The sequence below is a fragment of the Zingiber officinale genome, chromosome 4B (assembly GCF_018446385.1).
Source record: "Zingiber officinale cultivar Zhangliang chromosome 4B, Zo_v1.1, whole genome shotgun sequence".
In the NCBI taxonomy this organism is placed as follows: domain Eukaryota; kingdom Viridiplantae; phylum Streptophyta; class Magnoliopsida; order Zingiberales; family Zingiberaceae; genus Zingiber; species Zingiber officinale.
In genome coordinates this window covers 104867560-104891404 of record NC_055993.1, presented here as the reverse complement: position 1 = coordinate 104891404, position 23845 = coordinate 104867560, and the positions used below count along the sequence as shown (strand labels likewise).

Genomic DNA, 23845 nt, shown 5'->3' with positions numbered 1-23845 from the left:
CGAAGGATCGACACTGTACAAACTCACATGCATTATCCACTAAGCCTACAGGGGACGTACTACGTGTTGGGCATCCATAAGTTCCGATGGCTTAATCTTACGGGCCGCTAATATCTCAGGCTCAAATAAGATCGACATTCAATATGATCACAAATCCATAATTAATATAATAATTCGATCACTTTGTCGCAACAACAAATTTATATATATGTATTATAAATTAGCATACACGCTCATGAGAAATAAAATTAAACAATAATTCCAAACAAACAGAATTAACTTGAATGAATTATGATCTAGGAGTGTTAATAATGGATACGACTCAATAAAAAAATATTAAGAAAAATTAAAAAGCACCTTAATTATCAAAATTTTTAATTTTTTTTAAAAGTTAAAGAGGCCTCATATTTCTCATATCAAAAATATTCTTATAATAATTATTTAAATAATTTATCTTTTAAAAATTTAATTTGAATAAACATACTATACATAAAGAAATTTTATTTAAAGACTTTTTTATTAATTGGATCAAATTTAAATTTAAATAAAAATATTTTTATAGTTATTTTAATTTTGATAATTTTTTAATATAAAAGTATTTTATGTATAATATTTTTAATTAATTAATTTTTTTTAATATATTATAATAATTATAAAATAATTACTATAATATTATTAGGATAAGGATATACTTAGAAGAAAAATGATAGCGTGAGTTTTTTTTTTTTTAAAAAAAAAAAATACAGCATCTTTTTAAAATTTGAGTGCCATTTTGATTTTTGAAAGGAAAAAAACGGCATTTTGATCAATGCTGACGCGGCCTTAAAAGGGTACGGAAAGACGTCACGGAGATAGGGAGCAGAACGCCACGACGTCTTTAATTGAACACCAACCTTGAGTTATCGAGTTTGCTCTCGTCCTATCTCCCTCTCTCAGTCTCTCTCGCTCTCTGCCTCCGTCGAGGAAGGATCCGGAGCTCCGATTGTCCAGGCGTCTCTCTCGATTCCGCAGATCTCTATCACGGAATGCGAACCATTCTTCTCGTCCGATTTCGAATTTCAATTTGTTCTTCTGCTGTTTAGATTTGGATCTCCGGTTGGGGGGTACATTGTTGGTCGGAAATCGGATTCTATCCTTGCTTGTTGAGATCCTAACCGATCTCGGTTTCTCCCGCTGTAATGGAGGCAATAGAGGAGCTCACGCAATTGGCGGAGTCGATAATGCTGGCGGCCGCTCTTCTTGCGGACGAGGACATCGACGAGGGCTCCGCCTCGAAGAGGGCCTCTACTTTCCTTAATGTCGTCGCTCTGGGCAATGTCGTAAGCCTCTCTCTCTGTGGCCCTATTCGTGCCGTTTCATGTTTTGTTTTGCAATATGTTGAGTTGTTGATTGAGATCTAAGTTACACAATTGAGTGTGCGTTCGCTGATCTTAGGGAGTCGGAAAATCTTCTGTCTTGAATAGTGTGGTCGGCCATCCTGTTCTGGTACAGAAAAATTCGAACTTTTCTGATAACTGATCTGTAAGTTCGGTCGTCTATTGTGTTTAACAATCTTTGCCTTGTCACAGCCGACGGGAGAGAATGGCGCCACTCGTGCGCCGATCATAATTGATCTTGTGAGAGATGTATCCTTGAGCAGCAAATCAATAATGTTGCAGATAGATAACAAATCGCAGCAGGTTTCTGCGAGTAAGAGTCTCAAAGCTCTGCCAAAGTGCCCTTCTTTGTTTGCTTGCTTCTGTATTTTCCTCTTGTTTACTCATGTTATTCGTATTTCTTTCTGTTGTAGGTGCTCTTAGACATTCCCTTCAGGAAAGGCTGAGCAAGGGCACTGGAAGTCGTAGTTCAGGAAAGAACCGGGCAGATGAGATTTACCTGAAGCTTCGAAGTTGTACAGGTTTGCTTTTCTCTTTTCCTAGTATCCTTTTTTTTCATGAAATGTTATACATCGAGAATACTACTTCAAGTTGATCTTATACTTCATGTGGCAATCCAAGAGGTGGATCAATCATTAAATGATTGGGTTCATTTGCACTTTGATTTGACATGAAAGTTTTGTGTGGCTCTCATCAATGACTAATAAAGTAGGAAATTTGAGAACTTGGAAAGTAAAATGATGGTCCATTTTGAGTGCTTATTGTTGGATCGAGTCATACGTGAGAGGGGGGTGAATCACGTGGTTTTTAAAATCTCTTTCTTTTCGGTTTTGAAATCAAGTATGAACGCAGCAGAATAATAGAATAGATACACAAAAACAATACGAACACAAGCGGTTTACTTGGTTCGGAGCCTTCGACGACTCAGACCCAGGTCTAGCAGACCTATCATGGGTAATCCACTAAAACACCTCTTCTGGTACCTCCAGAAGAAGGAACCGAGTACAAAGAAATTAGGCAAAATGTAACACGCTACACTTCTCTTTTTCAGTAATTAAGTACAAAGTAACTTCGTTACCAACACTTAGGGATTGATGTGAGAGCGCTCGTGTGTCGGTGTTGGTCTGCCAGCCGCGATTGGAAGTCCTTGGAGCAGTCGTCGGGCACAGCAGCTTCGCAGCAAAAAGTCGCAGCAATCGGAACCTCGAATTGACGCGTAGTAGCTCGTATATGAGTTATTGAATGAAGCTTGGTCGAGACTGCATTAAATAAGGCATGGAAGACGCCTTCCATAGGTGTTGAAGGTGCCTCCAATGGGTCAAATCTGATCCTGAAACTTGCTGAAGCTTATCGCCGAATCGGTCAACTTTTATCCTCTAGAAAACGCCTTCCATGAATAGTTCGAAGGCGCCTTCCAATGTGCGCCTTCCAATGTTTGAAGGCGTCTTTGGGTACTGTTCACCCGAAAGCCTTTGTACTCCTTTGTCCTGTAAAATGTGTTAGTCCAAAATTAAAACATCTACCCTGCAAAACAAAGTTAATACAATTATAATAAAGAGTAGTAATTAGTTCCTGTCCTCCCAAGACCAGGAACTAGTCAAGGTCTCAGTTTAGGGATCCAAAATGGGCATATACTGGACTGACGCTTACTGTCCCTCAACCCGAGACGCACCCTCACTTAGTCACTCTCCTCCAGTGACTTACCTTAACTTACCAACTTGTTGTTGACTTGCTTGTTGACCCACCAAGTCTTTATGCCAGTTGTCTGGTCCGCAGACCCAACTGGACTTCTGCTGGTTGTCCGGTCCCACGAATCCAATTGGACTTTCTGCCAAATATCCAGTCGGCCCGTTGACCTATCTGGACTTTGCACCAGCTATCCGGTCCCGCGGGCCCAGGATTTTAGCCTGGTGTCTGGTCTTTTGGACTCATCAATTCCTGCACACTTGGTAACACAATTAGATCACAAAACACCTAACTTAACTCACTTGTCATTTATCAAAACCTGAGTTAGACCGTTAATGCAAACTGCATTAATAATCTCCCCCTTTTTGATGTAATGATAACTTGGGTTAAATTAGGAAAAAAATATAAAAATAAGCAACAACAAATGATTTTAAAGGGAAGCACAAAATTTAGACAATTAGTTTTGTTCTCTTGATCATTTTTAAGGTTAAGTTATTCTGAATTTATTTTGTTTTCTAACTTAACCCCTAACCCTCCCCCTTTAACATTCATCAAAAGACATGCGTAGATAAATGAATCAACAGAGACAAAAATTGTGTTAAGTAAAGTAATGAGGGAAAGTAGTAACATGTTTCGTAACACAAAACTTTCAGGATTATTGGGGAAAGGAGTTAAAGGTTTTTCATAAATTATTCGAAGCGCTAAATTTGCAAAACACTTTTTAGGAAGTAATATCATTCCAAAGGTATTTCTAAATGGAGTTAAAAAGAATTTGCTAAGTAAAATAATTTTTAGAAATATGTGTAAAATTATTTTCAAAGAAGGTTTTTTAAAAAATTTGTGAAACTGAAAAGATAACATTTGCAAGAATTGTACAAAACTTGTTAAAACTTTTTTAAAGTGTGTTCTAAGAACCTCTTTCAAAGTATGGTTTAAAACAATTTTCAAACCCCTTGTAATTTATTTTTCAAAATATCTTTAAAGATAGACTTTTTATTTTTCAAAAGATATATTTTGAAGAAGTATCAGATTTTATTCATTTAAGTAAAATTTGAAAGTTTATAACATGTTTTAAAAGCTAACTCTTCCAAAAACAACTTTAAAGTTAAAGTTTAAAGAGTTTTCAAGATATTTTCAAAAGTAAATTTTAAATATAATAACTTTTCAGACCTTTTTTTTTAAAAAAAAAATTAAATAAACTTTTAAGAATTTCATATTAAGGAAACTCAAAATAGTCTAAACAAGAATTTCTTAACTTAGAAAGATTTTCAAGATAACTTTAAGCATAGTTTTTAAACAAAATTTTGTAGTTAAAATTATTCTTCAAATATCCTCCCCTGGACCTGATATTATTTTAAAAAAATATAATCATCTGGAAATTGTCTTTACACATCTAACCAGTAGTTACTAACTAACTATTAGAGGATAACAGTGTTTACTTGGTTAGTCAAGTTAAGTATATATGTCCAGTTAGTATTTAACTATGATTGGATTACTTAACTTGATTACTGTAATTTGGTATTTCTCGCCCAGACTTGTATTGATACACAGATATAAGCATCTTAAGTCCAAGCAAAGGGCCTACGCATCTCACGCCGTTCTAAGTTTGTGAATACACAATCAAGGTAAACCTAATTTGTTTGTGAGATGCTCAAGTCCTAGATCTATAAGATCATGCTTTCTATGGATTTGATCTAGTCTAAGGCTAAAATCAATTTTGAAACTCTAAGGAGATAGGAATATTTTTTTAAAAAAATATATATATAAGTAAGAAATTTTCCTAGAATTTGCAAATCATTGGAAAAGTGTTTTGAAAACAGCAAGCCTAGTCTATGAAGCACATTCCTAATTGTCGACGCAAATTGCTAAATTCACTTTCAGGGAGAGGTTTGGTAAATATGTTGGCTAAGTTTGACTTGGACTCAATATAACTGAGTTCAATGTCGCCTTTAGTTACATTATCCCTAATAAAGTGATGTTTAATTTTTGAATGATGCACTGGATTTTTTGTTAAGTTGATTAAGCTAATATTGTCAATTAGTACTTTTGTTTTTTTAAGGTTTAGATTGAAATCTTTTAGAGTGTGCATCATCCATAATAGTTGTGCAACACATTCTCCTATTGCTATATATTTTGCTTCAGTAGTAGATAAAGCGACACAGTGTTGCTTTCTACTAAACCAACTGACAAGTGATGGTCCAAGTAGTCGACAACCACCACTTGTACTTTTCTATCTAATTTACAGCCAATATAATCTAAGTCAGAGAACCCTATAAGTTCAAAATTCATCATTCTAAGGTACCACATACCTATGTTGGACGTTCCTTTTAAGTATCTAAAAATTCTTTTAACATTGATCAAGTGTGACTCCTTGGCACATGTTTGGTACTTCGCACACATACTAACAGTAAATAGAATGTCAGGTCGACTGACAGTTAGGTACAGTAGGCTTCCTATGACACTTCTGTAATATTTAAGGTCTATAGGTTTTCCATTTGGATCATGGTCTAGGGTTATATTGGTGGCCATTGGAGTTTTACTTTCCTTGGAGTTTTCCATATCAAATTTTTTAAGTAGTTCAAGTGTATATTTTTGTTGATAAACGTAATTTCCTTCATTTGTTTGTTTGATTTGTAGACTAGGAAAAATGTTAGTTGTCCTACTAGACTCATTTTGAATTCTTTTTCCATCAATGTTATAAATTTTTATAGGAGTTTTGAATTAGTTGACCCGAATATTATATCATCTATGTAGATTTGAGATGTAAAGAAATCTTGATTGACTGTTTTGACAAATAGTGTTGGGTCTACTTGACCTTGTTTGAATTTGTTTTTTAAGATTATGTGGTCAACCTTTCTTACCAAGCTCTAGGAGCTTGTTTTAGGCCATAAAGGGCTTTTTTAGTCTAAAGACATAGTTAGAGTGTTTTAGGTTTTCAAACCCTGGGGTTGACCTACATATACCTCTTCCTTAATCAGTCCATTTAGAAAGGCTGATTTAACATCCATTTGATATAATTTGAAACCCTTATGGGCTACATAGCTTAATAACATTCTAATTGATTTAAGTCTAGCGACCGGAGCATAGGTTTCATCGTAGTCAAGTCCCTCAACCTGACTAAAGCCTTTTGCTACTAATCTGGCTTTATTTCTAATAACTTCCCCTTTTTCGTTTAATTTGTTTCTAAAAATCCATTTTGTTTCTATTAGTTTTTTATGTTCCGGAAGTGGAACTAGATCCCAAACTTCATTTCTTTCAAATTGGGTCAGTTCCTTTGCATAGCTAAGATTCAATCTGGATCACTTAATGATTTGACTGGGCATCCGAATACTTTAAAATATTTGATATTGAGTATTTTATTATAATAGAGTTCAAATGAAGTCTTATTATTATTTTTATTTATTGTGATTCTGTTTTGTACAAAGCAGACTGTACTAACAGCTTCTGCCCAAAAATATTTTAAAAGTTTATATTCGTTTAGCATTGTCCTGGCGCAACGGTAAAGTTGTTGTCATGCGAATCCTAGAAACAGCCTCTTGCAAAAAGCAGGGTAAGGCTGCGTATAATGGATTCTTCCCAGGGCCCCGCATGGCGGGAACTTCGTGCGCCGGGCTGACTTTTTTTTTTTTTATTGTCCTGGAGGCTTCAAGTAGGGTTATATTCTTTCTTTCCACTATTCTATTTTATTGGGGTGTTTTAAGGTAGGAAAATTCGTGATGATAACCATTTTCAAAGCAAAATAGATTAAGGTTGTGATTTTTAAACTCACCTCCGTTATCGCTTCTAATTTGTTTAATTTTTTGATCTTTTCCATTTTCAGTTTGTTTGCAAAAGTTACTGAAGACTTCAAAAGTTTCATCTTTATTTTTTAAGAATTTTACCCAGGTGAATCTTGAGTAATCATCTATTTTTACTAGGCAATAGAGACTCCCATTTATTGATTTGATTCTGTGGGAGTCAGATAGGTCCAGGTGCAACAATTCTAGTATGGAATTTGTTTGAGTTTGATTAGTTGATTTGTGAGTTGATTTGTGAGTTGATTTGGTTTGCTTTCCTTGTTGACAAACATTACAAATTGTTGAGTCTAAGTTAGGTAATTTTGGTAAGCCTCTAACTAAACTATTTAATTTTGTTATGTTTCTAAAGTTTGTATAGGACATTCTTCTATGTCATAACCAAGTTTCTTCCTTTTGGGCCAAGTGACACTTAAGTGAAAAGATGGTTAGGTTAATTGCATAGATGGTGTCCTTTCTAAACCCTTTGAGATTTATGTTATGGTTATATATGTGTTTAATTAAGCATTCAGAATATAGGAACCTAACCTTATCTCCGGAATCACACAACTAATTAATGCTAAGTAGATTGTATTTGAAATTATCAACAAGTAACACATTTTTAACAATAAAGCTAGTTTTGAGTTCCATATTACCTATTCCAATTACCTTAAGTTTGCCCTTGTTTTCAAAGACAATTGTTCCTAAGCTTTTGCACGTTAGTTGAGTAAACTTGGTGTGATCCCATCATCTATCTGGAACAACCATTGTCTAATATCCACCTGGTTTCCTACAAAAGGTAGGAGTCATTTATTAACTAAATCAAGGATTAAGCTTTTAAGTATAATTTTTAATTTGATTTTTAATTTTATTATTATTATTTTTAATTTAAGTTTTAAATTTTAATTTAATTTTAAGTCTTAATTTAAACTTAAGTTTTAAGTTTTAATTTAATTTATTTTTAATTTCATTTCAATTTAATTTATTTTAAATTTAATTTTAAGTTAATTTGAATTTGAATTTTAAGTTTAGTTTGAATTTGAATTTAAATCCTTAGTCATCTCACCCAATTTATGTTTTCAATCAGGGAATCCTATAATTTTATAAGATGAGTTAGGTTGAATTTTAAGGTTTGGTTTAACTTTGTGTTAGATTCAAGTTTAGTTTTGGATTCAACAAATAGACATTCTTTGAATAAACTTCTGGGCTATGGTGAGTCACTTGGACATCATTAGAGTAACCATACCTTCAAAAAATTTTAAATAGTCCTATCCACTGAACTTAGTACAAAACTTTGGTCAAACCAGTTAGGATTAGTAAGAGGTAGCTTCAGTTAGTTTCACTCAGCCAAATGCACCACGTCGAAGTCATATCTTCCTAGACATGCATAGATAAAGCTTCCCTAACCTACTATCATCCAAAACTTCTCCAGTACCGTTTATCAAGTTAATCTTTTGTCCCTATTTAACTTACTCCTAATTATCCAGCCGGGTAAACTATTATTTAGGAGGTGTCAGCTAATTTGGAGTCTCCCCCTGAATTTTGAGCTAGGTTTAAGTTTTAGGTTTGTGTCAATTTTTATAATTATAATACACTTGGTTATTGTTGGAGTTTAGGTTAATTTTGGTTCTACTTAATTTAGGTTGATTTAATTTTATTTTATTCCTTTGGTTTGAATTTATTGAAGGTTTAATTTTGAAGGTTGATAGTGAGTTATTTGATTTATTTTGATTTATATAGTGAATTTTGTTTTTAGGGGCATAGTGTTGATTGAGTCTTACTTGCGTGGTTAGGCACACTTTTAGAACCCAAGCCTTGATTTGATTTTTATTTTGATTGACCAGAGATATAAAGGTTTTGTTGGTTTAGCTGGACTTGTATTCGAGTTCGGACTTGTTGTACACAGCTCTTTGTAATCCAAATATCATGTCAAGGTACTTGAATCTAGTTGTGAATTTCTCGAGTAGTTCTTTTAGTTCAACTACTTCGCCATTCAATTTGGAATTGTCCTTTTCAAGTTTTGCAACTTGAATTGGGATTTCAGTTTGAAATGGCTCAGTTGTTGAGCCTGAATTTAGTTGATTATTAAGTATTTTAGTTTCTTTGATTAGTTCATCTATTTGATCTTCAGATGCAGCCAATTTGTTATGTAAGCACGCAATAATTTTAAAAAACCGTTTGCTTAAAGTAGATTGTACCTCATCGGAACCTTCGAAAACAAATGCGAACTCGTGGCTCAATTTGGGTTCGGGCCCATCTTCCAATTCGCTTTTCGATTCTGGTCCGTACGCCATTAGTGCGAGTTAGTTGGTGTGCCTTGGTTCGTCTTTGTCTGATTCCTCTGCGGACGATTCATCCCAAGTTGCCTTAAGGGCTTTCTTCTTTTTGAGATTCGTGCAGTCAATCTTGTAGTGCCCCTTCTTGTTGCATCCAAAGCATGTGATGTTTGACTTATTGTTCGAGTTAGAAGTGGAGTTGATCTTCTGCAGGTCGTTTTTAGTGAAGTTCTTCTTTCTCTTGGTGAATATTTTTCTTGCCAGGTTCACCAGGTATTTTTCATCGTTTGAGTCTGGATCAGATTCGACTCCAGGTTCTGACTTAGTTCTGGATTTTTCTTTTGACGTTCCTGCAATAAGAGCAATACCTTTCTCAGATTTGGCGTTAGTCTATTCGTATAGCTCTAATTCATAAAAAAGTTCGTCTAATTTTAGTTTAGATAAATTCCTCGAAATTTTATATGCATCCACGATGGATGCCTACAGTGCATTTCGAGGGAAGGCATTTAAGGTATACCTTATCAAGTTTCAGTTCTCCGTCCGATGTCCGATTGTGTGGAGCCCATTGAGGATATCTTTTATTCTCGCGTGCAAAGCAGATTCTCCTTCCTATTTTTTTATATTAAATAATTTATTTAAGTACAGGTCTCTTTTAGTTACCTTTGCGTCACTAGTTCCCTCGTGTAGTTCTATTAGTTTGTCCTATAGCTCCTTTGCATTTTCGTGTGGGCCGACGCGGTTCAGCTCCTCCTTTGTTAATCCGTACGGGATTATGTTGAGGGCCTTGAAGTTGATATGGGTCTTCTTCTTCATTTCCGGATTCCAATTTTCCGGATTCATTGGAATTCCGGCGTTGTCGACGGGCGCCTTGTATCCTTTGGTGATGCTGAACCATTGGTCGAAGTCAATCTTTAGGCACACCTCTATTCACCTCTTCCAGTAGGGGTAGTCATCTCCTTTGAAGAGGGGAGGACGAACGGTGTTGTATCCTTCAAGTTGGGCCATTGTGACTGAAAAAGGAGACTAAGAGAGGGTACTAAGACTTGATCTTGGATTAGCAAAGTTTGAGAAATAAGTTAAAAAAATACCGAAGAACTCGAGTAGTGTTGCACAAACTTTGAGTAAAAAACCTAACGAGAAAAATTTTTTTTGAATAGGTAAAGTGTTACCAATTCAAATGCAAAAAACCAAAATAAAAAAATAATTTCCCCGGCTTGATTGGTGGTTGCACAAATTCAGAGCAGAACTTGCTCTGATACCACTTGTTAGATCGAGTCACACGTGAGAGGGGTGAATCATGTGATTTTTAAAATCTCATTGTTTTCGGTTTTGAAATCAAAGTATGAATGCAGCAGAATAAGAGAATAGATACACGAAAACAATACGAACACAAGAGCTTTACTTGGTTCGGAGCCTTCGACGACTCCTACTCCAAGAGCCAGGTCCAGCAGATCTATCGATGGGTAATCCACTAAAATACCTCTTCCGGTACCTCCGGAAGAGAGAATCGAGTTCAAAGAAATTAGGCTAAATGTAACACGCTACATTTTTCTTTTTTAGTAATTAAGTACAGAGTAACTTTGTTACCGGCACGTAGAGATTGATGTGAGAGCGCTCGTGTGTCGGTGTCAGTCTGTCGACCGCGATCGGAAGTCCTCGAAGCAGTCGTCGGGTGCAACAGCTTTGCAACAGAGTCATAGCAGCTTTGCAGCAGATTCGCAGCAGGAAGTCGGAGCAATCGGAACCTCGAATTGACGCATAGTAGCTCGTATATGACTTATTGAATGAAGCTTGGTCGAGACTGCCTTAAATAGGGCATGAAAGGTGCCTTCCATAGCATTGAAGGCGCCTCAATGGGTCAAATCTGATCTCGAAACTTACTGAAGCTATCGCCAAATCGGTCAACTTTATCCTCCAAGGTACCTTCCATAGCCATGAAGGTGTTTTCCATGAACAGTTCGAAGGCGCCTTCCAATACTTGAAGGCGCCTTCGGGTGTTGTTCACCCGAAGGCTTTTGTGCTCCTTTTGTCCTGCAAAATGTGTTAGTCTAAAACTAAAACATCTACCCTACAAAACAAAGTTAACACGGTTATAATAAAGAGTAGTAATTAGTTCCTGCCCTCCCAAGACCAAGAGCTAGTCAAGGTCTCAGTTTAGGAATTCAAAATTGACCTAAACTGGACAGATGCTTACTATCCCTCAACTCGGGACGCGTCCTCACTTCGTCACTCTCTTCTAGTGACTTACCTTATGTTGAACTCTGTGATTGTTTTGATGTGATCAACCAAGTTAGGTTAGATCCTATTTGGTTTTGATCCCTGTGTCTAAATGTGCAAGAGCTTAGGAGCACAGGAAGTCGAGCAGAAGAAGCAGCTAGCGAGAATGATGACATGGGAAGGGAGCCGATGAGCTCAGTGCATCCGAGGGACAAAAGGGATGCGGAAGATTACACCGATGGACGAGAAGAACGTACGTGACATTCGAGGGACGAGAAGATGGAGCGAAAGCCTGCTCAAGGAGAAGGTCGGAAATTGGGTTCAGGTGAGCCCTATTTCGATTGGCCGCAATCACCCAGGCGATCGAAGCAGCAGGAGAGCAAAAGGAGCTGAGCAAATGCCCTCAACAGAGCTTGAAGGCGCCCCATGCGCCTCCGCCATCTTCAGACGGAGGGCGCCCTTCATAAGCATGGAGGGCACCCTCCATAAGCATGGAGGGTGCCCTCCATAAGCAAGGGAGGCGCCCTCCATGGCTATGGAGGGCGCCCTCGACCTGGCCAAAGTAGTCGTTGGCAGCAGATAATGGTTTATCCGCTGCTGCCTTGCTGGAGGCGCCCTCCATCAACCTTGAAGGCACCCTCAAACTACAGATAGGATTTCCAGGAGCTATAAAAAAGCCCGTAAGAAATAGAACAACAACTACTGTAATCAATTTCCTAGTCTTTTCTGAGCTTTTCATAGATTGTAAGAGGCTTCTCTGCCTACACGAAGGAGAAATTTCTAGTGGAGCTTTGCAACCGCCGTGGATTAACAACCACCTAGGTTGTAACCAAGTTAAACCTGTTAGCCTCTTTTAATTATATTAGTTGTTCATTTGAGTTTATAATTATTGTGATAGTGCTACTAATCTTAGTTGGAAAAATAGAGAAAGGTTTTATATTTTTTAACAGACGCTGCACCCTCTTACCGGCCCCGCTACACCAATACCTTAACTTACCAACTTGCTGTTGACTTGCCTCTTGACCCACCAGGTCTTTATGCCAGTTGTCTGGTTCACAGCCCCAACTAGACTTCTGCCGGTTGTCCTGTCCCACGGATCCAACCGGACTTTCTATCAGATATCCAGTCAGCCCGTTGACCTATCTAGACTTCGGACCAGCTATTCAGTCCCGCGGACCTAACTGAATTTTAACCTGTTGTCCGGTCCTTCAGGCTTGTAAATTCCTGCACACTTGGTAACGCAATTAGATCACAAAACACCTAACTTAACTCACTTGTCATTCATCAAAACCTGATTTAGACCGTTAGTGTAAACTGTACCAACACTTATAACTCCTCTATAAGTTCTGTTGAGATGTAGGTTCACATGCAGAGGACTTTGTGTATTCGAACTAAATTTAAAGTAAATTATTTTATTTTTTCTGACAATTTTGTTACTATATTATGCTGTTGGTGACCTATTTTTCATTTGCGGACATGATGAGATGAATTTCCAATTGCATAAGATACTGCTCTTGCATTTTAGAAGTAAGTCTTTGTTATGCAATCAACCACTACAACAACAAGCCAGGTCTCCCCACCATTAAGAGTTGGCCACATGGATTTCTTATTTAATGCAATCACTCAAATATCAATTGTTTTCATGGGCATTTTTTTCTATGATTCTCCTCTGCAGCATATTTTGATGTGCCTTAGTGACTAGTTATTTTTTTACTTTATGAGTTAACATGTTTGATTTTACCAGCTCCTCCGTTGAAATTGATCGATCTGCCTGGATTAGATCAGCGGTCCATGGATGAGTCAGTAGTAAGTAGCAATTGTGGTTTTTGGCACGTAAACAAAATGGCAAAGATTATGCCTTGTTCAAATATATGCCCTTTTAGGTTGGTGATTATGCTGCACGAAATGACGCAATACTGATGGTTATTATAGCAGCTGCTCAGGCATCTGATGTTACTTCTTCAAGAGCTCTTAGGATGGCTAAAGAATTTGATGCAGAAGGTTCTTACAGGCAGCACACATAATTAGCATTTTTTTTGTAATTCTTATTGCATGTTACAATTAGTTAATATATGCTTGAGTATTGTAATTTTAATATTTACTTCAATCTCCTTTTCCTTCTTGTGTACTAATGTTCATTTTTGTAGGAACTAGGACTGTCGGTATCATTAGCAAAATCGATCAAGCAGCTGGTGACCAGAAAAGTATTGCTGCTGTTCAAGCTCTTTTGTTGAATCAGGGACCGAAGAGTGCTTCTGATATTCCATGGGTAGCTCTCATTGAGCAATCTGTGTCTATTGCTTCAGCACAAGCAGGAGCAGTTGGGTCTAATAATTCACTGGAAGCTTGGAATGCTGAGACTGAAAGTCTTAAAGCAATACTTACTGGAGCTCCACAAAGCAAACTTGGTAGAGTTGGTTTGGTGGATACCCTTGCTAAACAGATACGTGAAAGGATGAAGATCAGGTTTCCAAACCTTCTCACTGGGTACTTTATGAAGCTATATTCTTGTATCGTGATTTACTTTTGTCTTGGTACTTTCAATTCCATGCTATTAACTTATTTGGATTATTGCAGTCCACTGTTTGCTATTTAGAACATAAAAATATTTTATGTATGAGAGTTTGCCTGACACATCATACATCTTTTGGTCTTATAGCGTTAACTCTATTTTGCAAATGTCAAGTGAATAATAACTTCAAGAATGATATTTCTGGACAGCCGCCCTAATATGAAATGGGATTATTTGTTAGTGTTTTGAAAATTGACCTGGGCTAGTTAGTTCAACCACTTTTTTGGGACGTAGACCACAATTTGGTTGGGGTTAGACAAAAAGTGAAAAAAAAAAAAAAAAAAAACAAGAAACAGATAAAGCACCAAACCTAGTCAACCTGGGCCTGCTGATTTGATTTTCAATCATGTAATTTTGCATTTCTTTATTCCTTCTATTTGATCTGATTGGACAAATTAAACCACAAAGCAGGTGCCAAGTAGAGGTTCCATGACCGTGGTTAGTTCAAACCATTGTGTTGTTTTTTTATATCCTCTTATATCTCTCCATAAACTTCTGTTAGAAATTGTTCATGAAATTTTCATCTGACACCTGGTAGCTTCTGCAGGAGTTCCTATAAACAATTTCTAGTTTAACTTTAAATATGTATAGATGCACAAATGCAATTAACTGTGTTTTTCCTTCATCTAGTTGTATTATAACATTTGGATGTACTATTTTCTATCATGATGTCATTTTCCTACTAGTATTCATCTTCAGTCTTTATCTTAGAATTCTAATGGCCCAATTTTCCACATTGATCTTTGTGCTATTATTACAATAGCTATGTGTTAATTGTTTTGACTAGTTCACTTTGGTACTATTTTTCTTGTACTGCACAATGGGATTGATTGCTCCTCACAACAAGCTCTTTTGCCAGATTTCATGATGCATTGTTTGTGTTTTACCTTGACGTGCATTTGTTTATTGATCTATGCAGATTACAGGGTAAGTCCCAGATTGTGCAGGATGAATTATTCAAGCTTGGTGAGCAAATGGCAAATACTGCTGAAGGTACAAGGGCTATTGCATTGCAGCTTTGCCGAGAATTTGAAGATACATTTCTGCAGCATATTTCTTCTGGTGAGGTCAGTTTTATGTTTGTGATGCTTTTTGTTTTTATTTAACAAACTATAAACAGCACAATATAAAGACAAACAATCCTGCCATGTCCACCGGAATTATATATTTTATGTACGAGCTACAAACAAACAATTCCATGATCTGAATACGTGGACATATAAATTAATCAACTTGAGTTATTTTTATGTTCGCTTACCTGCAGGAAGTTGCCTAAAGTGCCTAGCAGCAACTTCTAATGTTGTTTAAAATGGTTATACTTATATAATATTGCATCTATCGCACATAAGTCAGTGATATGATGCTCTAATATGATATCTTTGTTGTGCATAATTTTTGTAGGGTGCAGGTTGGAAAGTAGTTGCAACCTTCGAAGGAAACTTCCCTAACAAAATTAAGCAGCTTCCGTTGGACAAGCATTTTGATATAAACAACGTCAAACGTGTATATTTCTATCCCTATGTTCTTTTATTAGCTTATATTTATTCTGTTTTTTCTTCTGCTTACTTTCTTTTCTTGTTATCTTGCCCCTAGATTGTGCTTGAAGCTGATGGATATCAGCCATATTTAATATCTCCTGAGAAAGGTCTGAGGTCTTTAATAAAGTGTGTTCTTGAACTCGCTAAAGAACCATCAAAGCTTTGCGTAGATGAGGTGAATTTTCTTTTATGGTATATATTGCTTTTGCACCTAAATTATGTGGCAAATCTCCTCTTTTACATAACCTCCACTTTTCTTTGTTGTTAATTATTTAGCATATATTAGTTCTCTACTTTGCTTCATTGCTAATTATTTAGCACATATTAGTAAATTCTCTGTCTTATGTGAATGTTTTCTTGTTGCAATTTAAACAGGTCCACCGGGTTCTGCTGGATATAGTTTCTGCCTCAGCAAATGGTACCCCAGGACTAGGCAGATACCCACCATTTAAAAAAGAGGTAGTGTTACAATCTAATGTTTCCATCTCGAGCAACATGTTTACTTTCTTGCCACAGGCAGCTTTTTTTATATTTCTGATGTGCGAACACTTTGAAATTTCTTTGTTATCTTCAAAAAAAAGGTGCTTGCAATTGCATCTGCTGCCTTGGAAAATTTCAGGAATGAGGCAAGGAAGATGGTTGTTGCACTTGTTGACATGGAACGATCTTTTGTTCCTCCTCAACACTTTATTCGACTTGTGCAACGCAGGTTTGTTGCTATTCCTGACAGAATCATTCAAAAACAGAGTTTTGATGTCTTCTTTGTTGCTTCAATAATAGTTATAGTTGGCCAATTTGTATTTTTGCATGGAGGACCATTTAGAATGACAAAGGGCAAAAATAGTTCTTCAGTTAATGCAAGGTAGCAGACCTTTTTTTTTTTTGTATAAACACCTCATCATGTATGGAAATTCTACCACCCGAGTACCAACTCAGCTATGCCCATGGGGGCATAAACACCTCATCATGCTTATAGGATTAGGTGTGTCTAATATCAATCTAATGAGCAACCCAAATTAAAGAACAAACCATTAACTTAGGCTCAACAAATCACTTGGAACACTTTAACCCCAAGCTAACATAGTTCGCCCAGCTAAACTTACAAACCTTCTTTGACATTAAAAAGTTCAATAAGCATTGATGAATTTCCCCTACTCTCTATGTGCTTGTTTGTTAGATATTTGGTCTTCTGTTTTTATATGCCAAACACTTGTTTTTTCTTTTCCTAAATTTCTTTCTAAACTGAAATCCTATCACAATCACTGGCAGAACTCTGATCTGACATGATTGAAAAGGTTTGCTGAAGCTTTGCTTTTTTTTATCCTGATTGTACTGCAAAAAGGTTTTCTTTTCAAAAATATTTTTTCTTTTCTTTAGTAGAAGATATTATTGTTTTAAGAAATGTTTCACTAGTTCAGCTAGGCTTAAATCTATTAAAAACTTCAAATTGTTAAGCTTCTAATACAATAATGTACTGGCAGAATGGAGAGGCAACGACGCGAAGACGAGCTGAAGCACCAGTCGTCAAAGAAGGCAAATGAGGTAGAGCAAGCAATTATAAACAGAGTTAATCTACAATGCCTTCTTCCCTCCACTTTTCTACAGTATAAAATATGACGCAAAGATTTTAGATTTACTATAGATCTGGCATGATATTTTGTATTAGTATTTTAACACATTTTGAATATTTTTATAATGATTTAACTAGGAATCAAGCTCTCGGCCTGGGATTCAGCAGACAGGTGGTAGCTTGAAATCGATGAAAGACAAAACAAATCAATCCGACAAAGATGCAAAAGAGGGCTCATCCTTGCAGATTGCTGGACCATCTGGAGAAATAACAGCAGGTTGTCCACCATCTTTAAAGTAACATGTATAATCTTATTCCACATGTTAATGATACCAGTAATGTTAAGTACACCATGGTTTTATGTAAAGAGCCTTAAATCATTCAGCTTTTTGTTCTTCACTAAGCTCTGGCAAACAAATTCCATGCCAATAACATACAATAAAGTTGCTTAGCAAAGCACTAATTTGAATATTGCAAATTATCTTTTTGATACTATGCAATTAAAACTGTAAATTGTCTTTTGAGTGTGTTATTATGGAATTGATAATGGAACCACAAAAACTATGAACGGAAGGCCATAATTGGTGGATAATCCCTTTGGATATGTCAATACCCATAGTTAATTGCATTATGGAATTTGGAAATAGGAAAGTAGTATCTTGCAATATATTTTAAAAGGATAATTACATGTATATATTGGACTCAATGTGGAAACTCTAGACCTAAAATACCATGAGTGACCAAATCCTTTACACCAAAATTCTATTGGTATAGCTGGAGCATATATAGCATCTATGTCCGGTGATCTTGTCTGAAAACTGGAGAGATGGTGTATTGGGAATGGTAGCTTGGTTGTTGATTGAGAGAAGACCTTTTACTCCGTGGAAAAGCTTTCTTTCGATCCTGCGCACACTCAAACAAGCCAACAAAACGTCAACGCCCAAAAACCAAGGGGGAGTCTTTGGCAAAGGCCCTCCGACGCTCAAGTCAATACAATTCCGGCCGGGTGAGTGGAGAACAGTAAAGAACGTGCGCGCGAGAGTAAGCTTCAGATGCTCTATCTCCAACTTGTTAGATTTTCCTATTCAGGTCTTCACTGAATGGATTGCACAGCTAATTCTTTTGCTGAATGCAGCAGAATGAGTGGCCATTTTCTTGTCTCAGGTCTTATTGGAGAGGAAAGCTTATCTCGATCCTTTGCTGGACATAAAAAATTGAAAACATGATGTTTTTTCTTTTTTATGTCTTCTTTGACTTGAGCAAAGCAAATGCAACATGCAAACAATTTAATTTTTGAGAAGAATAATTAGATAAGAGGAGTGGAAGAAGTAGGAAAAAAAATCTATAAGTACTAAACGATGGGAGATGATTGTTTCATATATGATAGAAGGTGAAGACTCTTCTTATGATGGAGCTTGGTCCAGCGAATGCAATCAATCTCGCAGACCCTCATGCCAAAATGGAGTTATGGCTTTGCTGAGATTGTGGACATCAAAAGACTAGAGGACTAGAGAGTAGGTACAAGACTGTACGGCAAAAGGCGGAGATGATTTAAACTCCAACGTGGAAGATAGAGGTTGTAGATCTAGAAGTGGATTGGGATGTGGATCGTTGGTTGGAGTTGGCATCATCGACTCGGTTTCAGAATTGGAGGAAAGATGAGAGTTTCTCCTCTTGCACTTGTGGCTCGTCCCCTTCAAAAAGTGGTGATAATTTTGTTAGATTTGGCAAAGTGAGTCACTCACAATAAAGGAGTTAGCAGGTGAGCTTATGGTTGGACTCAAGACTCAAGTGATGTAACAGTTGGACTGTGGAGCTATTTGGAAGGGAGGTGTCTTGCAGTGATGGATCTTCTGTGATGGATGCTTGCCATATAAGGCTTTTGTGGATAGGTATCATGTGGTTCCTTCACTCTAGCTGCCTCGCGATGTCAGGTGGTGACTTTACCTGGGGAAGAATGCATGAAGCTCAAAGGAGGGTCCGTGCAAGATGGTGTCTAGTACATGCTAGCAGTTGTCACGCAATGGAGACAATGGCTTCACGTGGATGAGAGAGATGGGAGGAGAGAAGTTTGAAGGATCAGAAGTTGGCAGTCTACTCCTCATTCAATACCTCTTTGAGAAATTGTAAGGGGCTTTAATACCATATAGAATTGGGGGATAGGGAAATATTGCATTGCAATATATTGTAAAGGAATAATTACATGTGTATATATATATACCCAATGTAGAAATCCTAGATCTAGAATATCGGGACTAAATCCACTATGCACATAACCCTATTGTCCTAATACCTCTATCATGCACATGCACGCTCTTTCAAAATAACAAATGGTTTCAACATACAAGGCTCTTGCAATGCCAAGTCTGGAGAAGATCTTGGCATAGTCCTACCATTTCAAGATTCTTTCACCTTGACTGCAACCCTGGTGACTCATCACCAATTTACCTAAGTTGCAATGGAGCAAATTTTCAAATTGCAAGGCATGTCTTGACTCTTGAATATGCCAATTAACTTCTGCTATTTGATTTTGATTCCTTTTCTTTGTTTTGCCTAAAGTTTCTACTTATACCATCAATATGCCAATGATTTAGCTAATACATTCATGTCAACATTAGATGTATGAGCTAGTCATTTGGTTCACAGTTTAAGCCCTGCTTTCCAGCCTTGTCATAATTTCAACTGACTAATTAATTATGTTATGTTAACTTAGTCACCCATAGACTGTTTATTAATACTGCCTTAACTAGGGTATTTATGTTTGCATAACGTATCTACATATTTTAAACTCAGATTCCTTTCATATGTAGGGTGGTTGCTAAAAAAAAGTGGAAAAGCAAGTGGCTGGAGCAAGCGATGGTTTGTCCTCAATGAGAAAAGTGGAAAAGTTAGTTACTTGGGAATATACCGTTGAACTCCATGTTGCATTTTGTTAAATTGTTTATTTTCTAGATAATGGTCAAACATTGATTATGAGTTGCTCTTACAGCTTGGATACACTAAAAAGCAAGAAGAAAAACATTTTCGAGGCGTTATCACTTTAGAGGTAATTGCTCCTTCCATATGATCTTGTTATAGTTCATTTGCAAGTACAATGATTTAAATTCTTTTTCCCATTGAATTTGTTTCTCAACCTCAAGTAAAGGATGTGTTAGCAACAACTGAGTGCTATCACAATAAGCAAAACAGTTGCAAACATGGATGTGAACACTCATTGATAAAAGACCTGCATATTAATCTATCCCTGCAATAAGCAACTTTCTGTCTTCTATGTTTCAACTTAGAAATATTCAAATCAGAAGGTCATAGTGCCTCCTGAAGGTCATACAAGGGTGATCAAGGACTGAATACCTTTCTGTCCTCAGGAGACTCTTAATTGCTATCTGTCTATCCAAGTGGGTCTTTCCTTTACCAAAAGCACCTCCATTTCTGGTTGGTGACATATTTGATGCTTTTCAGAATTAAAAAACATATATGCATGCTAACTGGTTGTGAAACATTATAAAATAAGGAAAATTAAGTAATGACGAGAAATAGCTCCTTTTGGTTGTCTAAGACGCAAAACACAGTAAGTGTAGTTAAGGATCTTTTATGTTCCCACACTTTGGATATTTTTACTAATGAATTTGCAAAATGTTAATAGAGATATGATACTAACATTTTGAAAGGATAAATTCAGAATTTCCCAACATTTGGCATGATAGATATGTATTTAACATAAATAAAAAAATAAATGAAATGCAACACAAAAAATCATAACCCCACATTTTTTTTGGGTCAGGTGATAATGGTCTTTCCCATGGATTGAAATCTCCAGCCGTTACTCGATACAACTGAAACATCTTGTTCCGCTTGCGGACTGACACCGATACAAGCACGTGCCAATGCGCCGTGACACATCCATAAGCATCGTGCGGGCCCGAGCGACGTGTCCGAGCCAATAGCCGGGCTCGTGCGATGCATGTCAGCCCACGTAATGCATTTGGACTCGTCGCGTGGGCCAGAACAGTGGTAAGAGGGCATTTTAAACTTAGGGTTTAGATAAACTTTAGGTTAATAATTTTAATCAACTCCCTGTTATAATTGGAATAATTATATATATATATATAATACTGAACTATATCGGCATGACACTATATGGTACCGAAACTATCATTCTAGTCTGGGACCGAAACACGACTCAAAATTTTAAACCATGGTCTTTTCTGCCATCGAGCTTTGTTGAAATACTATCATTCATCAAAGTATCTTCGGTGCCTTATATTTTCCTTAAATAGACTGTATACAAGTCTTCCTATTTGCTTCAGTCATCCTAGTTGGCATTCCTAATTTGGACAATTATCCATATTTCTTTCGTTGATCATGTTGATACCCTATTGACGTTTGTTACTCTGTCCATGTCTGAGTTGTCTTGAGTAAGCTTAGTTGCGCAAGGCAAATACTTCACACCACTGCAGCAGCAACAGCCCATACATATGTCAGCTTAGACATGATCTTTGGGGTTCTCTTGTTCATAATTTCTGCGTCTACTTGTTCTTCTATGTTCCAAGTCCAATCTTACAACTGGACTACATTGTTGTTAACTTCTAATTAAAAGATTTGAGTCTAATAACCATATCTGGACATGTTAACTGTTAATGCTAGAGTTTTCATTGTATAAAAAAATTGAGAAACATGGAAACTTTTTTCATGCCTAAATGGTGTTTTAGTAATGATGTTTTTAATAAAATGAAAATTTTAGAAATAAAACTTAACATTTGAAAGAAATTCCAGACATTGGAATATAATTGTGTGCTAAGTGTAATTGCGGGGTGATCTTACTTTGAGTTTCATTGTACACGTCTGACTCATTAGGAAAGCAATTGTAGATTTTATTGCCCTCATAAGCATATGCTTGATGACTTGATCTGGGAGGAGTTTTATGAGAATTTCCATCTTTGTCCCATCCTCTTCTCACTCATCTATTTCGTTGGCGCACAAAGATATATATTTATTTTTGAGATCTTCGAATTTCCTGAAAAAAGGGAATCAACCTCTCAAGTAGAGTGCCAATAATTATGTAAACGTTTTAACATCTTCTAGATTAGAAAGTTTGGGTTCCTGTTAAGTCCTAGCTATGATTGATGGTTGCATGTTGTCTAGTGATTCTTGGTAATATCTCAAAGGATTCAGGCTCTATTAACTTTATAGATTCATCATTATATATGAGAATTAAATCTGTAGCTCATGTAGATGTTCATTTATGGATTTTCTTCCATGACTAAGACATTAAACCCACAGGAATGCAACATTGAAGAAGCTTCAGAAGAGGAATCTCTTAAGAGTTCCAAAGAATCAAAAAAAGCAAATGGATCAGATAAACTTTCAAGTTTAGATTTTAAGATAACCAGCAAAGTTGCTTACAAGACGGTGCTTAAAGGTAACCTGAGAATGCATATCTGATTTTTGATACGTTTGCCTCATGTAACACATGTTTCTTATGCAATTATTATGGGCTGGAGCTTGCAGCGGAAAGTGCATTAATTTTGAGGGCTGAGAGCATGGCAGACAAAGTTGAATGGGTGAATAAGATGATGAATATTTGCAAATCTTCCAAGGAAATTCCTTCTAAAGGCTCATCTGGTCTTGAAGCTAGTACTTCGATTAGGCAAAGTCATTCAGATGGTTCACTTGTAAGTCTTGGCTGGTCTATTTCCATATTCAGGAGAGTGTTAGTACCGAAATTAATTGATTTTTCATGAAAATCTCTGGATATATCTAAACCTATTTGATCTCATGTGTTCTTTTGATAAGATTCCCATAAATAGTTTTACAAGCCTGGAAAACCACTTTCAGGGACAGAAGAGTCTGTTTTACCCCAATGCTATTATAACCACTTCTCAACCTGTCTTTTCCATTTAGTTGCCTTTACACACATGCTTTCATGTATGCATGGATGTGGTTGCTTGAAGCTTCTAGACAATTTTGGTTTGCTCATGTTTGTGGATGACCACTCGATGTTGTTGCTGATCGTAGACCCATAAATATTTACAAACCAAAAAAAGCCACTTATATGATGCTTTTGAGTTTGATCTTTGGTGCCATTGTAATTTTCTTAGGATAATTTGGATATGTAGGACACTATGGCTAGAAAACCAGCTGATCCAGAAGAACTTAGATGGATGTCACAAGAAGTCCGTGGTTATGTCGAGGCTCTTTTGAATAGTCTTGCAGCCAACGTTCCAAAGGTAGTGATTTTTTGTTAGGAGTTGGATTAAACATTAACAAATCCTTTTAATATGCCTCTCATTCTGCTAAGCAGGCAGTTGTGCTTTGCCAAGTGGAGAAAGCTAAGGAAGACATGCTCAACCAGCTATATAGCTCCATAAGGTTGGCTAGATGCTTTCTTTTTACATGTAGAAATTTGCACAGAATAGGAAACAAAATAATTTTCTTTTTAGTAAGCACAATGCACACTTCGGGTCCACGATTGTTAATAGTTAATACATTTTCAAAATCCACTGTTTTGTTGATTCTACATTAGAATTAACTACTATCACACTAGCTTCCAGTTATTGATCTGATTGCTTGGAATTGTCTAGTCGTCAGGGGATTCCGCTTATCAGTACTTAAGAATTAGCAACTATCGCCAGCCTTTTATTGCTTGGGATGCAATATAATAAGTAATTGATAATTCATTTTCAAGATTTTTTTCTGTTTAAAAATTTTAACTTGCAGAAAAGCATATATTTGTTCAGCTCATCAATGTGCAAGTTCAACATTTAGTATCATTTTTTTCTGCCTCTTCCTTATAGTGCTCAAAGCATAGCAAGGATTGAAGAACTACTACTAGAGGAC

General features: G+C 36.5%; 1 protein-coding gene across 3 annotated transcripts in view; it reads left to right on the top strand.

Moving 5' to 3' along the window:
- Window positions 1-875: 875 nt before the first annotated feature.
- The window catches only part of LOC121975872 (dynamin-2A-like), a 23658-nt gene continuing 688 nt past the window's right edge, over window positions 876-23845 (top strand). The window contains exons 1-21 of one of the 3 annotated variants that reach the window (XM_042527783.1): window positions 876-1319; window positions 1435-1485; window positions 1569-1689; window positions 1790-1897; window positions 13073-13134; window positions 13212-13329; window positions 13476-13794; window positions 14820-14967; window positions 15302-15403; window positions 15494-15613; window positions 15814-15897; window positions 16020-16147; window positions 16920-16980; window positions 17147-17285; window positions 19819-19895; window positions 19998-20054; window positions 22289-22427; window positions 22517-22680; window positions 23125-23235; window positions 23310-23377; window positions 23803-23845. The exon at window positions 23803-23845 is cut by the window's right edge and continues 130 nt beyond it. In XM_042527783.1, coding sequence (XP_042383717.1) covers window positions 1179-1319; window positions 1435-1485; window positions 1569-1689; window positions 1790-1897; window positions 13073-13134; window positions 13212-13329; window positions 13476-13794; window positions 14820-14967; window positions 15302-15403; window positions 15494-15613; window positions 15814-15897; window positions 16020-16147; window positions 16920-16980; window positions 17147-17285; window positions 19819-19895; window positions 19998-20054; window positions 22289-22427; window positions 22517-22680; window positions 23125-23235; window positions 23310-23377; window positions 23803-23845 — 2361 coding nt within the window. In that variant the 5' untranslated portion in view covers window positions 876-1178. Of the gene's footprint in view, window positions 1320-1434; window positions 1486-1568; window positions 1690-1789; window positions 1898-13072; window positions 13135-13211; window positions 13330-13475; window positions 13816-14819; window positions 14968-15301; window positions 15404-15493; window positions 15614-15813; window positions 15898-16019; window positions 16148-16919; window positions 16981-17146; window positions 17286-19818; window positions 19896-19997; window positions 20055-22288; window positions 22428-22516; window positions 22681-23124; window positions 23236-23309; window positions 23378-23802 lie in introns of all 3 variants that reach the window. The other 2 variants (XM_042527782.1, XR_006110470.1) reach the window with 2 other exon arrangements.